At 36.1% G+C, this 18,054-nt stretch overlaps 1 protein-coding gene and 1 pseudogene across 1 annotated transcript; both read right to left on the bottom strand.

Annotated features, from left to right (window-relative positions):
• Positions 1-2,704: 2,704 nt before the first annotated feature.
• On the bottom strand, positions 2,705-4,429 carry LOC116136339 (F-box protein CPR1-like). The gene is made up of 2 exons (XM_031422048.1): positions 3,058-4,429; positions 2,705-2,905 (listed from the first exon to the last, which is right to left on the bottom strand). The coding sequence occupies exons 1-2, from the start codon at positions 4,257-4,259 to the stop codon at positions 2,866-2,868; spliced, it is 1,242 nt and encodes a 413-aa protein (XP_031277908.1). The 5' UTR covers positions 4,260-4,429; the 3' UTR covers positions 2,705-2,865.
• An 8,023-nt stretch (positions 4,430-12,452) lies between these two features.
• Positions 12,453-14,295, bottom strand: LOC116136295 (annotated as a pseudogene).
• Positions 14,296-18,054: the final 3,759 nt, after the last annotated feature.

Here is an 18,054-nt window from a genome sequence, read left to right as displayed (position 1 = left end):
CATCGACGGTCGGCGGTGGTGAGTCATGGCTGGCAGTGGTCTTGGATGGCTGGGGTATTTTGTTAGCTTTTAAACTTTTTTGTGGCTATGGGGTTTTAGCTAATTTCTCAAATGTCGGGGGGTTGAGATAATTTTTATTTGGTAGATATTTGAGGGCAATTGTGTCTGAAATGGTTTTTAATTAAGGGCAAAATGGGAAGAAAAATTATATTACCCATGTAATGTTTTAATAATAGCCTCTAGTAAGGTAATAAAATTATCCTCCACATTACCAACAGTAACCACTATTTGCAATAAAAGATTACTGTAATATTTTATTATTTATAAACCAAACACAGTAATCTTACCAAATAAATGAATATTACCCCGTTATCTTATTCACCCATGATCCAAACGGCCCTTTTGGACTATTGTTTAGTAACAAACAGCTAAAGCCATGTAGAAGAATAAGTGTAACACCGTGCACTGACCCACAGGTTTTTCCAAACCAAGTAAATATTACAGGAGAAGTATAAAGGAAGAAACTGATACCTAGCTTCAGGATCAAACCCAAAACCCACCTGTCAAATTTGTGTTGGAAATTGGAGCCTTCCTAAAGCACTCGCCAATTTGTTTAGTAATTTTTTTTTGGAGGCATCCACCTTGCCTTCTATTTCAAGGTCCATTTGCACATAGTTTTTTATTGTGTAATTTTATCAAAGAGTTATTATCATATTTTTTTAATAGGCAGTATGCAGTCATAGCACTCGCTAATTTTCAACCTTAATGCATCTTTTAGCTTTGCCATGATGTGTGGTAAATAAAGAGAAAAAAACAAGTAAAACAAAGGAAAAGTGGGGAGATTTGTTAAAGAAAAATTGACCGAATATTTCTGAGACTAATGGAGGAACAGTGCGTAGTTTTTACACTTCTCTAAAGGCCATTAAAGATGCAAGATCCTGCAGAGTAAAAGCAATGGTGGATTTCCAATCCTTGCATGTATTGAATGAATATAACAGTGACACACCCACCATTATCAAATACTAAAGAAGTTGCTTTGTCATCACTGATCAATGAGTTTCGTTGATGTTCTTTGATTTCAGAGAGCCAACAGCCATTAATATTGGGGCAAATAGCCCATAATTTTTCAACTCCATTTCCTTTTAAATTATTGGTAGCATGTTAATCTGTACGTGTAGAGCATATGTTTGATTTGGAACTTACGTGGCGATCTCAGATGTTTCAACCGGACACTCGCCATTGCATGCTGTGAGGTGGCTAATTTTTAGACACTGCTAAAAACTAAAGCTGGGTAGAACAGAAAGTGAAGAGCGCTCCAAATTCACATGCTTCTGCAAACCAATAAAAAATACATATTGGAGAAGGAGAAAGGACTGCACATGATACTTAGCTTCAGGATCAAACCCAAGCACCATGTTTCTTGGAAATTGGAGCTTTCAAATAAAGCATGTTAAGCATCTTATTAACATACACAAACTAGGCCTCAAGAAATAAACCATACTTTCTTTCGAAAGCATCAAAACTACCCTTTCTATTTCATGATCAGTTTCAACATACTTTTCAGCCTTAATTTTAGAATCCCATATGACAAAAAGATCTACTTCATCTCCAACCCATTGCACCAAATTGGTGCAAATTTTAGTGCAAAACACTATTTTATCTCCAATCCACAACATCAAATATTATACCAAAAAGAATATTTTTTTTTTCTTTTATTGTAATAATCAACAATTAATCTATTTCACTCATTATTTTTGTATATATTAATTAAATATTAGGAATGATAGTTTTATTAAATAATAATTATTTTGAAAATTATACTAATTTAATAAAATTAAGCATTTATTTAATTAAATAAACATTACATTTAATATAGAAAAATATTACATCTAATATAAAATGATAAAAAAAAAAAAACAACAACACAAAGGTAAAATTTCATATTGATAGTAATTTAATTTTTCGAATTAGTATGTTCTTCCCACAAATGATCAATCCATCGGAATAGTGTTTAGTTTATGTTGTATTTTCTTTTAATTTTAGTGTTTTTAAATTAGTGTTAATTTTTATTTTGAGTTATTGTAGTTTAATATTTGCATTGAATAAAGTTCTATTTTTAATTTTTCATCATTTTTTAAATTATATCATTATTATGAATTTATTATTATAAATAATAATCAAATTAAATTAAATACAAATACTCAAATTTGGTGTGATTTTTGATGTAAAATTTAATACTCAAATTAACTTAACAAAATTAAAAACAAAAAAACAAAAAAAGCAAAATTAAAAAGAAATATATATTTTATTCGTGCTGCATGCCATGCCATTTTGGCATGGTACTTTGGCGTGGGTTGGAGCACCAACCCACGCCAATTTGGTGTTTTTTACGCCATTTTGGCGTGGGTTGGAGATGCCATTAATCGCGGTACTATTGTGCTTAGAAGGCAAGTCCAGAAAATGTACAAGAAGTTCAAATTAATACAACGTTTGTGACTAAGTTTGACAGGAAATTTTGTTTTACAGTAAACAACTAAAATTCTTGGAAGAACATTCAGGTATATGCACTGAAACTGTGTTGACTGCTGCTTCAAGTGTAAGCAACTAAGCATAAAGCACCGAGGGAAAAACCTGCAACAAGAAACAACTGGAAGCAAAATAGTAAAAAAAAAAAAAGAAAAAAAAGGGGGTATGATTAGTCCTCTAATCATAATGTACTAATAAATATGATATTTTGGTCTATGGTTTCCACCCAACATACCATTAGCCAAAAGTAACCAATTAGCGAATAATTCACCAAAAACAATTTCATACAAGGTTTAGAGCTCAGCTTCTTTCCCTTTAGGTGCTCTTATTCTCAGGTGATTACAAAACCAGCTTAAACCCTTTTGACAAGAAATCAACCCTGACCAATTAAAGAACACCTTACTTCAGTACTATGAACATATCAATCAGATTACTCATATCATCATATGGATAGCAACTATGGAAATGCTAAAACAAGAAATAAAAAAAAATTGAACTATGTAGAACAAGTATAAGTTTGAGTTGTTTTACCCGATCTTCTTATTTGTAATCTTCTTCTTTTCCTCTTTCTCCCTCTGCTTCATTCCATGGATTTCACTATCTCCATCATTTAGAGGGACAAGGCTTCCCACACACATTTCTGCTCCAAATGAATCTGGACCGCCATTGATCCTCACACTCCTGAGTCTTTTCTTTTCCAAATCATACCATAACAGCTTTTCGCCATTCACTTCAACAAGAACCTTATCACCCTCTTTTGAATACGCCAAAGGTCTCAAGAATGCTAAACAATTCATTGTTCCAGGCCATTTAACAGTAAACAACTTGGTCCAAGATTCCTTCACCCCATACTCTTTCATCATCCAAACATCCGCATAAACTTGGTCACGGTAACAAACAACACATAGAGACCCCTCCAAGACTCCCACATCCAATTGAAAATTCTTATTAATATTGTCACTTTCATCACCATAACCAGGCAGTGACAATTCGCGAAACTCCTCTTTCACAAGATCAAAAGCAACAATCAAATTAGGCACATCAACAAGCTCCTGCCTCCGAGGCGCGACCCAATGTAAAGAACCACTAGCGAGAACACCATATCCTCTTCTAAACATAAGATGGTAAAAGAATTGAAACAAATAACGTAAATATCTAGGCAAGTTACTAATTTTTCTCCATGAATTCGTCTTTAAACTATAAACCTTAACTTCATAACCAAAAGAAGAAGACACAATTTCATCAGGATCATTCTCTTTAAACTGCACCATTCTCAATAATTTATAGTCATCCTTAATGGGGTCCTGTCCGAACCCATAAAAAACATAACCAGGACTACAAGAATCACTTGGCAACCCAATTTCACTAACTGGAAGTCTCTTTAACTTTCTAGTTGAAGGGTTATACAAAGCAAGATCTTGTTCGGAGTTTCGCAAAACAATCAAACCGTTAGACGAACCAATAACTTCGGTTCCACCACCAATGTTCAAAGGGTGGTTGAGATCAAGTGGGGTATCCAGTGTATCGAATTCCATAGTATAGAGATGCAAACCTTTGAGAATGAGGCTGAGATTGGACTTGGTTTGGAGCGAATGGTTAAGATGCATTTTGATGAAGTCTTGGCCATCGACGAAGGAGCAGCATGTTTTGGAAATGGCTCTGAAACGAAGGACAGACTTGACGGGTTGTTTGCATAGGATATCGGTGATTATATCAAGTGGGATCTTCGACATTTCTGGTGTGTTTCGTTTATCCACAGAAGAGAAATGAAAGGACTCTTCTCTCTTTAGAAGGAGCTAGCGAAACCGAGAGAGAGAAACGATGACGAGTGGTGAATTCTTCATCATATATGTCTGGAATCCAGCTTTAAAACACAGTTGAAAGATTATCAGACTTGTCGAAAGATTTTATATGTAACATTTAATTAATGAAAAGAAACTAGGAATAACCGAGGCAATGAGATGCCATAAGTAATGCTTCCAAAAAACAATACATCTTACTTGACATATTTGCATACCGTGTTATGATTAGTTTCATTTTGTCGTTAAAAGTTATCTTAATAATTGGTGAGTTTTGGACCCACGGCTTAATTATATTGATGAATGAAGACAAAAAATATTTACACTTTTCTTTAATGTTTCATATATTATATTCATTCTAACATTAGATTGGAGAGACATAACACGATGAATTTGGACTTCATTGGATCACAACATGTTAAAGAAGATCTTAGATTTAGACTTAGGATAGAGGGAATTTTTAGGATGTGATTTGGTCATAATCTGACAAAGATCTTGAAAGAAGGGGCATATTTTTTACTATTAATTGGAGTGCCGCCTTAGATCAACTCACTCTAAAGTTTAAACTAATCCACAAGCAAAGCAAAGACTAAATAATGCAATTATGCAAACCACACCCACAGCCTTGAAAGAAAAAGTTTAATAAAATTTCCAACTTGTGAATTGTCTTTTAGTTTAATTTAAAACAGAAGCAGCTGTGTTTGTGTCTTCAACAATCTCCTTAGGAAATTCACTTTCGCAAAAGCATGATCGACTAGCAATAACAAACAATAAACTGATAATAAAAAAACAAAAGTATTTGGATTTCAGAAGGAAGGTTCGGATTTGAATAGTAAGCCAGCTCCAAAAAGCCAAGCCAACTTGAAGTTGAAGCATCGAAAGTTGGATAATCTAGAAACTAGGATCCAACGGTTCAGAATGGAAAAGCCACACATACAAGGCTCCACAAAATCCTTCTTCATGCTTTCAAGTTATAAAAGCCTTGGGTGATCCAGACTTCTTCTATATTATTTTTCCATTGTTATTGGAGATGTGCAATTCAGTAGTCATTGATACATCTGGGTTCTAAACAAATTCCTTACTCAACCATAGTTTTCAATTCAGATGTCAGAATTTTTGTTTTTGCTAAGAGTGATGAGAGTAAAACAGGCAGAGATAAAGATATAGACTTATTGAAATAATGTTTTATTATGTATCTGTAAGATGAGAATGTTGTGAAATTTTGGATTGGTTCATTAATGTAAGCCAAATGTTATAGTGGTCAAACATATGTTTAAGTTTAACCAAGCATCCTCCTCCCTTAAAACCCTTTGAATAATTAATTTGAATGCCGTCTTAGATCAACTCACTCTCAACTAATTCCCAGGTTGGATAGTCTGACCGGTCGGTCGGGCCGGACAGCCGGTGTCTAGCAAACACACCCCTGAGAAGTTACATATCAATCCCTGCAAGTTTGAAATCTAACAAACACAGCCCTGAGAAATTTCCATCAGTCTCTGCAAGTTGAAATCCAGTAAACACACCCCTGCAATTTTTTACATCCTTTGTCACCTAAATTTAAGAAATCTAGATCTAGACACCCCTTCAATTTAAGAAACAAAGATCGCCACTTCCTCCTTTACATCGCTGTCTCTTCCCGTCGCCCCTTGGTCCGTTATTCTTTTCTTTCCTTTTCCTCTCCTCAATTTTCGCTTCTACTTTGTTTGATTGTCATTGGAAGGCAGCCACGTGGGCTACATGATCGGCCAGATTTGGCTGATGTCGTAGCTCATACGATTGGCCAAATCTGGTCAACATTGTAACTCACATAATCGGCCAGATCTGACTGACGTTGAGCTCACACAGCCAGCCATATTTGACCGCCTTGGTGGCCTCAATCAGCCAAACCAAGAAAAAAAAAAAAGTAAAAAGAGAGAAGAAAGAGAGGAGAAAAAAAAAAAAAAAAAAACTAAAGGAAGAAAACCGGTAGCCATAATTGACCTAGTTTAGTCACTAGGTTGGTTCAACTAGTAGTTCGCTACTGTTCCACCGATTCGAATCTGGCCCAAGCCGAGTCATAAGCTATAAACAGTTTTTGTTAGTGCTCAGACTAGATAGGGAGTTGGCTCTCGATTGGATCGGTCGAACTGGCCGGTGTTCGACCGGTCTGGTCTGGGTTTTAAAATATTGGTTACAACACATGATCCATTCTTTAATGGAAGGAGGACAAAATGGTAAACCCAAGGTTTGGCCTAAGTAATTTTTCCACCTAAAAGGTTTGAAAAAAAAATTCCCACACATAGTTAAGATCCATTCGTTAACTTTAACTGAAGCAGGACAGAATGGTAAATTCAATTATTCTATTTTTTTTTTTTTTAAGATCCTTATTATCTTTCTTCCCCACCCCAACCACTGCCTCTCATCCTCCTCCTCCTCAAAAACACCCTTCTTCATATTCTTCTTCTCACTCTCCATCTTCTGTCACGCCCCCTCCCAGGTATTCCCTATCTCATCAGATCTAGGTGCTATGAGGGACTCAAGATCCTAAGAGGAGGGTGAATTTAAAAAAAAAAAAAAAAACAGTTAATAAAAATCCATTCATAAAACTTTAATGACTGTAGTACAACTTAAAATATAATCGTGAAAGTGTAAATATTAGAAATCAATTTACATAAAAACACTGTATCAGAGTGTTCTAATATGTACAAACATCATGTCAACGAACATGCATCTGTGGCCAATCGAAAGCATGTAGCAAGCACCTCATGTACCTTGTATGCAAACCTGAGAGGAAAATCATAAAACAGTGAGCTAGAAAGCCCAATAAGTGGATAACATAGTTCATAAATGAAAATAACTTCAACCTTAAACTTTTATAAGAGAACACTTGCACTTCATGTAACACGTAATCATTCCCTTAGCAAAACCACACTTCCCTTTTTTAATTTCTGGACACGATAAATCCTTAATTTGTATCTTTGTACAAACTTCCCCATTTACCATGGATCATCGAATTATTTTCACAACAATCGATATGCCTATCATCAAAGCTAAGTAGGCATTTCCTAACACGAAACCCACTCTTACTCACACCAATGCCTGCCAAGTGTCCACAATTTCCACCTAGCCTATATCTGTTGAATAATCATATATTCCACCCTAGCCTATACCCGCTGGGTGGTAACCAACTCTCCTCACATCATTATTACAAAACCCACCACTACCACCGCACTAGTACCCAAGGTCCTTAATACAAACAACCAACTAGGCCACCCACAGTCTATCCTCGGGATGACTAAATCATCACAAGATAACCATACTCAACCCACAGTCTATCCTCAAGGTGTCATGATATGATATCATGTAGAAAAACCTCGCTCACAGTCTATCCTCGGGGCGTCATGTATCAATATCCCACCCATGGTCTATCCTCAAGGTGGTACCATCCACAATCTATTCTTGGGATGGTATACTCATAACTGGATAACCATACTCGACTCACAATTTATCCTCAGGGCATCATGATATGGTATCCCATAATATCCCGCTTAGAGCTCCTCAAGCGTTTGTACTGTCCCAATAGGAAGCTACCACCATGCGGTAGTACGAACTATCTCAACACTCGCAGCAGGCTAAGAAACAAAATACAAGCTAGCTGAGGCCTGAAGAGGAACGAGTACTGTAAAAGGGTGATCTTAGATCCAAACACAACATATCCTTTCACTCCCAACCAAACACATCTTTACACATTCACTCACATATGCTTGATCTTCCTCCACTCTTTTCGATCATCAGATTTTTGCTCGCCGATAGCTACTTTTCCAGCCACCTCTATCACTCTCTCCTCTCCTCTCTCTCTCTCTCTCTATTCTCGGTTTCATCTTTCTCTCCCTACTTTCTTTTCTTCTTCCTAATCTTCTTCTGTTCTTCTTCTTTCTCTCTTTTCTTTCTTCTCATCTCTTTCTTCTTCCCCCTGTTTTTCTCTTCTTCTCCCTTTTTCTTTTCTTTGATTGATAATTGTCCAGCAAAATATTTGGTAAATTCTCTTTAGTCCTCACTTGTTTCGGCTATTACACTTTACTCCCTCCAAACTTTCAAAATCTAACACTTTAACCCCCAAAAATCACCAAATAAAATTTAATAAAATTCCGTAAAATACATGGTGTTACATCTTCTCTTCAAACACCCACTTCCTCCATTTCCTCACTCTCCTTCCCACACCCACTTCCTCAAGCACTTTTCTTTTCTTCTGCTACCTCTATCTCCAACTCCTTCCTTCTTTTTACAAAGAGAGAGACCGCTGTCGTTGGCTACTGACATCAGCGCAGCCAACCACTTTCTCTCTCTGTTCTCTCTTCTTTTCTCTTTCTATCGCCTTTCTCTCTTCCCTTTCTTTTTCTTACCTTCTTCATCTTAATCTCATTTTCGTCTCTTAGATCTAAGAAAAAATTCCTGATTTTTTTTCAGTTGAATATTATGCAAGTAAAATACAAGCGGCAATTGGTCAATGTAGAGATTGGAGATCAATTTAATCTTTTTTACAAGTGCATTTAACATGTACTATACAAGATTCTTCATAATCGAATTAATGCTCCTCGATCTTCAGCAGTAGTCCTTCGAATTAATGCTCCTCGATCAATTTAATATTTTTTTGGCTCTTAAATATCATTCCACATGTTGCATGTTAGTTGTCTTGGGAAAATAATAAGCCAGGAATGTTGTTTCAGAATTTCAACTTGGCTCATTGTAATTCTACTGATAATCTGTGACCTGAACACGCATTGGCAAAATGGCTTAAAACATATAACACAAGAAGAATCTTGAAAGCTAGACATGAAAAAAGATATAGAATACTAGAGAATCCCAATTGTATAAAGCGAAACATGAAACTATAAAAGATACAAAAGAAGGATTTGTAAATATAACATGTTACGCGAAAAATAAGGGCTGATATATGTTGACATCATCAAGCACCAATAAGAATTTAAGAAAGTATTCCACCATCTAGAGCATGCCACGTCACCAAAGGCAAAAGGAACAACCCAACCGACTCAAAAATTTGTCTCTGAATGAATTTTGTTTACACACTTGTCCAAACCTTATTTAATTTAAGGATATTCTTTGAGTTCTCAACAAATGGGAAGACATGAGAGATTTGCATGGCATCAGGCCACTTGCAAAAGTGTAATCATTACCTTGAGCACAACAGGTAGAAATAGGCAGCTTCCCCTCACAAAATTAGGATCAGACATTCACGAATTCAACAAATAAAATAACAAAGATATACTACTAGAAAGAGACTGGCTTGACATTCTCTAAGAATACTTATAACACTAAGCACTTGTAATATCATATCACAGTTCGCGACCTCTTGTAACCCTGTTTAACGACCAGGAACAAATTTATATAAAAGATCACAATGGATGTAGGATTTGCTTTAAGCATATGAACCACTAGAAAAATTCTCTTGTCAATTCTATTTTTACGACTTTGCATGCTATTGTGCATACAGTACCTCACCCACAAAGTTTAATTAGCTCACGTATAACTTTGTAGCACTTTACGCGTACGTGTGAAGTCGTTAGTGGCAAAATCAAGCATCAACATAACATAACATTATTCAGAAGAAATTTGTACACTTTAATTATCAACTTACATCTTTTGCCTTTGTTCCTATTCTTCAGGTTTTGGTAATTGAATGTAAAAGCAATTTATGTAGAAGAATAAGTGTAGCACTGATCCACAAGTTTTTCCAAACCAAGAAAATATTACAGTAGAAGTATAAAGGAAGAAACTGATACCTAGCTTCAGGATCAAACCCAAAAACCACCTGTCAAATTTGTGTTGGAAATTGGAGCCTTCCGATAAGCACTTAGAACGTCTCACTAGCAAAAGACTAACTGGACCAAAGTAATAATTTTGTTTTGAAGGCACCCACATTGCCTTTCTATTTCAAGGTCCATTGCACATAGTTTTTGATAGTGTAATTGTATCAGACGGTTATTATCATATTTTTTATATGCATTAAGCAGTCATAGCACTCGCCATGAATGACAATGATTCCATCTTTTAGCTTTGCCATGATGTGTGGTAAATAAAGAGAAAAAAAAATAAGTAAAACAAGGGAAAAGTGGGGAGATTTTTTTAAAGAAAAGTTGACTGAATATTTCTGAGACTAATGGAGAAACTGTGCGTAGTTGTTACATTTCTCTGAGGGCCAGTAAAGATGCAACATGCAAGATCCTGCACAGTAAAAGCAATGGTGGATTTCCAATCCTTGCATGTTGGCAATGGAATGAGTGACGAGTGAAAACAAACGGATCAAGAATCGGAGTTGAATTGAAAAAGCTATGGAAGTTGAAGTAAAGAGAAGATTCTAGATTACGTTTTAGCTTGCGCATACCTTGATATTTTGAGAATATCTTGAGCTGTAGAACTCATATTAAGACAATTCTTAGACCGTTGGAAATATGATTCAAAGGGCTACATTTCATATGTTTAAAACTTTTCCAAATTTCATCTTTATCGAGTTCAAAAATCAACATCTTTGAAGAACAGTGGAATGATGCAGGAAAAGGGCAGTAGTTACTGTGCCGCGGCACACTTTTTCCAGTAACTACTATGCTGCAGCATAGTGCCACAGCACAGTCACGGAAGTCACTAACTTGTTATCCATTTTTAGCCAAGAGAATAGGGTTAAGGGTTCCAAATCAAATAGAATTAAGGAAAAACAAACTCTAAACCTTGTGGGATATAAATAGAAGTCTATTAGCATTATTTTGAGGATTCTTTGGTGAGAAGAAAGGGAGAAAAATCTGGAGAGAAGAGAAGTAACAGAAATTCTAGAGCTTTAATTCACAATATAGAGAAGTTTTCCTTATTCTTTTCTTGTAAACTCATGATGAATGTTTTAATAAAGATGATTATTTTTTTCATGTTTATTATGAACTAAATTTATTCTCTAGGGCTAAGATGTAGCCCAATCTCTTAATTATGTATTGATCTTTGATTGTTAATTTGTATTAAGAATTCTTCCTAAGTTTTACTATTATTCCTAATGCTTTTGATTCTTAAGGGCCTAAGAATTGAATGAACTAATGGACTAAGTTGAGATCGAGAGATGATACTTAGTTGGTCTACGGTAGTAAAACCATAGGTTGAACGAACGCTAGAGATAGGTTACCACGACTTGTGAGGTTTTGTAAACTCCATGAAGCGTAATGATCCCCAATTGCTTAAATCTGATTGGAGATAGTTCGGGTTAGTAATTAGGGGTTAATTTGATAATTGTTTGAGACAAAGTTATTGGAAATTTAGGGAGTTTGACATGTAGGAAAAGCTTAATAAAATTAGCATAAAAGTTCTATACATATGAATAAGAGTTGGTGTAAAGTCTATGCCCTAGGTCTAGTCATTTTGTTTTTACCCAAAGGTTTATTTTAATTGTTCTCTTTTCAGTTTTCTTTTTAAATTCAATTGTTTATTTAATTTAGGTTTTCCTTTATAAAATTTGGATTGATCAAATAGTAATAAGATAGTTTAATTGGTAATTGATAATAATAATTCCCTTGGATTCGATATCTATATTTTATATACTTTATTACTTGCACGATTTCGTACACTTGTGAAAATTAACATTAACAACAAGATGCTTTGTCATTAATAAGTTTCCTTGACATTCTTTAATTTCAGAGAGCCAGCAGCCATTAATATTGGGGCAAATAGCCCGTGATTTTTCAACTCCATCTCCTTTTAGATTGGTAGCATGTTGTACGTCTAGAGCATATGTTTGATTTGGAACTTACGTGGCGATCCCAGATGTTTCAACCTGACAGTTGCCATTGCATGCTGTGAGGTGACTAACTTTTATAGACGTTTGACTAATTTTAGAACTCAAGCTGGGTAGTACAGAAAGTGAAGAGCGCTCCAAATTCATATGCTTCTGCAAAGCAATAAAAAGCACATATTGGAGAAGGAATTAGGACTACGCATGATACTTAGCTTCAGGATCAAACCCAAGCACCATGTTTCTTAGAAATTGGAGCTTTCAAATAAAGCATCTTATTAACATACACAAACTAGGCCTCAAGAACTAAATCATACTTTCTTTTGTAAGCATCAAAACGTAACTTTCTATTTCATGATCAGTTTGAACATACTTTTAAGCCATAATTTTAGAATCCCATATGACAGCAAGATCTACTTATGGCGTTACTATCGTTCTTAGAAGGCAAGTCAGATCCATTTTTCTTTTCCTTCACTCAAAGAAAATGTACAATATGTTCAAATTAATACAATAAACAACCAAACAACTAAAATTCTTGGAAGAACATTCCGGTATATGTACTAAAACTGTGGTTGACTGCTGCTTCAAGTGTAAGCATAAAGCACTGAGGCAAAAACCGGCAACAAGAAACAACTGGATACAAAATAGTGAAAAAGAGAAAAGGGAGATCATTAGTCCTCCAAATATGATATTTTGGCCTGTAGTTTCCACCCAAAATACCATTAGCCAAAAGTAACCAATTAGCGAATAATTAAGTAAAAACAATTTCATACAAGATTTAGAGCTTACCTTCTTTCACTTTGGGTGCTCCTATTCTCAGGTGATTATAAAACCAGCCTAAACCCTTTAGACAAGAAATTATCCCTGACCAATTCAAAAACACCTCTACTTCAGCACTATGAACAAATCAATCAGATTACTCATATGGATAGCAACTATAGAAAAGCTAGAACAAGAAATTAAAAAAAAAAAAAAAAATTTGAACTATGTAGAACAAGTATAAGTTTGAGATGTTTTACCTCTTCTTATTTGTAATCTTCTTCTTTTCCTCTTTCTCCCTCTGTTTCATTCCATGGATTTTACTATCTCCATCATTTAGAGGGATAAGGCTTCCCACACACATTTCTGCTCCAAATGAATCTGGACCGCCATTGATCCTCACACTCCTGAGTCTTTTCTTTTCCAAATCATACCATAACAGCTTTTCGCCATTCACTTCAACAAGAACCTTATCACCCTCTTTTGAATACGCCAAAGGTCTCAAGAATGCTAAACAATTCATTTTTCCAGGCCGTTTAACAGTAAACAACTTGGTCCAAGATTCCTTCACCCCATACTCTTTCATCATCCAAACATCCGCATAAACTTGGTCACGGTAACAAACAACACATAGAGACCCCTCCAAGACTCCCACATCCAATTGAAAATTCTTATTAATATTGTCACTTTCATCGCCATAATCAGGCAGTGACAATTCGCGAAACTCCTCTTTCACAAGATCAAAAGCAACAATCAAATTAGGCACATCAACAAGCTCCAGCCTCCGAGGCGCAACCCAATGTAAAGAACCACTAGCAAGAACACCATATCCTCTTCTAAACATAAGATGGTAAAAGAATTGAAACAAATAACGTAAATATTTAGGCAAGTTACTAATTTTTCTCCATGAATTCGTCTTTAAACTGTAAACCTTAACTTCATAACCAAAAGAAGAAGACACAATTTCATCAGGATCATTCTCCTTAAACTGCACCATTCTCAATAATTATAATTCATCCTTAATGGGTCGTGTCGAACCCATAGAAAACATAACCAGGACTAAGAATCACTTTGCAACCCAATTTCACAAACCGGAAGTCTTTTTAACTTTTAGTGAAGGGTTATACAAAGCAAGATCTTGTAGAGTTTCGCAAAACAATCAAACCGTTAGACGAACCAATAACTTCGTTCCACCACCAATGTACAAAGGGTGGTTGAGATCAAGTGGGGCATCCAGTGTATCGAATTCCATAGTATAGAGATGCAAACCTTTGAGAATGAGGCTGAGATTGGACTTGGTCGGAGGGAATGGTTAAGATGCATTTTGACGAAATCTTGCCCGTCGATTAAGGAGCAGCATGTTTGGAATGGCTCTGAAACGAAGGAGAGACTTGACGGGTTGTTTGATAGGATATCGGTGATTATATCAGGTGGGATCTTCGACATTTCTGGTGTGTTTCGTTCATCCACAGAAGACAAATGAAGGACTCTTCTGTCTTTAGAAGGAGCTAGCGAAACCAATCGAAAGAGAGAAACGATAACTTGTGGTGAATTCTATCATATATGTTTGGAATCCAGCTTTAAAGAAAGTTGAAAGATATCAGACTTGTCGAAAGATTTATATGTAATATTTAATCAATGAAAGCTATCTTAATAATTGGTGAGTTTGGACCCACGGCTTAATTATATCGATGAATCAAGACTTTTCTTTGATTTTTCATATATTATATCATTCTAACATTAGATTGGAGAGACGTAACATTATGAATTTGGACTTCACTTGTTCGTAACGTGTTAAAGAAGATCTTAGATTTTGATTTAGGATAAAGGGAACTTTTAGGGTATGATTTGGTCATAATCTGACAAAGATCTTGAAAGAAGGGGCACATTTGTTGAGATTTCTGAATATTTTCAAAATATTATGTAATCTCTTAATTTTGTTAGTTTTAGGATACTTATAATATTTTTTATATCTTGTAATCTCTTAATTATGTTGGTATATTGTAATTGACATATTATGAGATTTGTAGATTGTATCTCCCTATATAAATCCTATAATTATCAGTGTAAATATAATGAATTGAAATATCCAATTTTTATATGGTATAAAACCCATCTCTGATCTAAAAAAAAAAAAATGCTCATTGTAGAGCAATTGCCGGAAAAAATCACCAGCACATAAACATCCATTCAGTGTCGTCAATCCAAGAAGGAGGAAAACGACACAATCAATCAAACCCACCAACCAAACCTCCAACTTTGGTCATCGAAAAACACCATCCTGCCCATATTAAACCTACCAAATACACATATCAACCATTGATAATCTGTAAATTATACAGTTTTTATGATCTCTTTGTCGGATTTCAATTACTTTCTAGTGCATTTTTACCTGAATTGGTGCGTAATTCTCTACTTTTCGTGTTTCAGGTTAAATGGACTCTTTTAGCAAATAAAGGCAAACTTGGCAGTTTTGACTCAGAATGGAAGGATTCCAGAAGATGAGAGAGTTCCGGAGTAGGACAATGCACGATGAAGCTTGTTTCCAAGGTGAAGAGTCGAAAATGAAGAATCGGACGAAGAGGCAAGCAGAGTGGCAGTTCTGTAAATTTCAGAATTTTGAAGGAGCTTCGCCCGTGAAGAAATTGTCTTCGCCGCGGCGAAGTTGGGCAGAACGATTTTGGTTTTCATTCTTGCCGCGGCGAAGAATTCTTCTTCGCCGCGGCGAAAGTCAAAAATTAAAGTTTTGTAAACGCACAGTGTGTGTGTTTGTTTTTGACTGGGTTTTTAGGATAGGTATAAAAGAAAAGAAAAACTTTGAGAAGGGATCTCTGGGCAGTAAGGTTAGCCGTCTTTTACAATTTAGAGAGAAAAAGCTTGTATTTTTCGGATTGTGAAGGGAAGATTCAATTGCAGCAGAGAAGATTCATCTTTTGGGGAGATTTCTTTTATTTATCTCAGTTTCATTATGTTTATTTGTTACTTGATTTCCGTTTTATTCTGTTAATTTAGCTATGAACTAATCTTCTATGGGTTAGGGTTTTGATTGTAGTTTGGTTGAAAGGGTTGAATATAGTTTATGCTATTTCATGTGAATAACGTGTGGTTGTGTGGTACTCTGAAATTAATTGTTGCATGTGATGAACATGATGGTGAGAAATAATTCATGTTAAGCTTCATGGGTAATAACCATTATAGTATTGGATGCTAGAGATAGATTCAAGAATTAATGAAATCAATTTAGGATTCTTGTGCTTCATGATTTAGAATTGTTAACCATCAAATTGGGTGCGGAATGTTAATAATGATGAATAGGAAAACATAGCCCGAGAGGGTATGTTATCTAGTAGTGAATCGATTTACAACCATTGCATGTGAATGTGAAAATAGTAACTTTTAGGTATAACCCATAAATAATCCGAACGAAGTCAAAACCCTACCGTTTTACTTAAATTGAATCTTTGTGTTCCATTTGTTTTCCCTTTTAAGGATTAATTCTTGTTAGATTTTATTTTTGTTTTCTTTCAATTACAAATTGCTCCCATAAATCCAAGATTTTCGGTTGCTTCAACTTGTTAACGTTAGGGAACTTAGTGCTTTGCTACCAGTCCTCGTGGGAACGATATCCTACCCACACTCTATTACTTGAGCGACTAGTGCACTTGCTAGTTTTGCATGTTGTAGTAAACACGCATCAAGTTTTTGGCGCCGTTGGGGGACTGTTTTAAGTTACATTAAGTCTTCCTTGAGTTTAACTAGATTGAAGTTTTTATTTTTGTTTCTAATTTTTGTTAGTGCTGTGATTCACTTTTCTTTCATTTGTGTTCATTCAGTTTATGCGAAGAGAAGACGTCAACCAGTAGTTCCTGTTGACCTTGAGCTTGAGAGGACTGTACGAAGACTAAACAGAGAGAGAAGAGAAAGAGATACACTTACTGCAGAAACGGAAGAAGTTGTAGTTGAAATGGCTGAACCAGAAAATAGGACACTGAGGGAATTTTCAGTTCCCACAGTGAAGGAAGTGGGTCAAGTATTACGAGACTACTGTACAGGCTAACAACTTCGAGATCAAGCCGGCTATCATCCAGATGATCCAGCAGTCGGTAGATTCAACGGAGATTTGAAGGAGGATCCGAATCAGCACATTGCAAATTTCCTGGAAATTTGCGACACCTTCAAGTCGAATGGAGTGTCGGATGATGCTATAGGCTGCGTTTATTCCCATTCTCATTGGGAGATAAAGCAAAGGGGTGGTTAATGGCATTACCACCGGGAACAATTACAACATGGAATGAGCTGGCGCAAAATTTTTTGACCAAATTCTTCCTCCAGCGAAGTCAACGAAGTTGAGAAATGATATCACATATTTATACAAGACGATGCCGAGTCGTTGTACGAGGCTTGGGAAAGATAAAGGAATTGATGAGGAAGTGCACATCATGGTTTGCCAGTTTGGCTCAAGTCCAAACATTTTATAAGGGTTGATGGGTAACGTGCAAACCATGGGGATGCAGTTCAGGAGGAGCTTTGCAGAATAAGACACCTGAAGAGGCGTTGGTTGCTTGAGGTTTGGCAAGCAACAACTATCAAAGACCGAATGAGAGAGTAACAGCGAGGAAATCTTCGGGTCTTCATGAAGTAGATGCTTTCACAGCCATCTAGCCCAACTCAAGCACTTCAAAAACAGTTGGAAATATGCAGGTAACTCTATACAAGCACCTAACTAACATGTGATTTTTGTGCAGGAAACCATGTGAGCAGCGAGTGCCAAGTCGGAAACACATTTGCACCGTCGTCTTCATCAACGGAGCAAGTAAATTACTTGGCAGGAAATCAAAGACAGCCGAACAATCGTTCTCCAAACACATACAATCCAGGGTGGAGACATCATCCGAATCGGCTTGGGGAAATCAAAACAACAGGGTAACCAATGGAACCAGAGGGAAGTTCCAAATAACCAGCAGGGGTGACCAATCAACCGGGAGATCCAAGAGTGTCGAAGTTGGAGGATTTGTTCGGTAAATTCATGCAAGAGTCTACAGGGTTCATGAATGAGACGAGGAAAACTTGAAACCAAGGGGCGTCCATTCGGAATCTTGAGGTACGAGGGCCAATTGGCCGAGAAGCTGAATGATAGACCACAGGGTTCTCTACCTAGCAACACAGTGACAACCCGTGGACAAGCAAATGCAATCATTTTGAGAA

Source organism: Pistacia vera, unplaced genomic scaffold (assembly GCF_008641045.1).
Source record: "Pistacia vera cultivar Batoury unplaced genomic scaffold, PisVer_v2 Contig310, whole genome shotgun sequence".
Lineage (NCBI taxonomy): Eukaryota > Viridiplantae > Streptophyta > Magnoliopsida > Sapindales > Anacardiaceae > Pistacia > Pistacia vera.
This window is presented reverse-complemented; position numbering and strand designations above follow the sequence as displayed.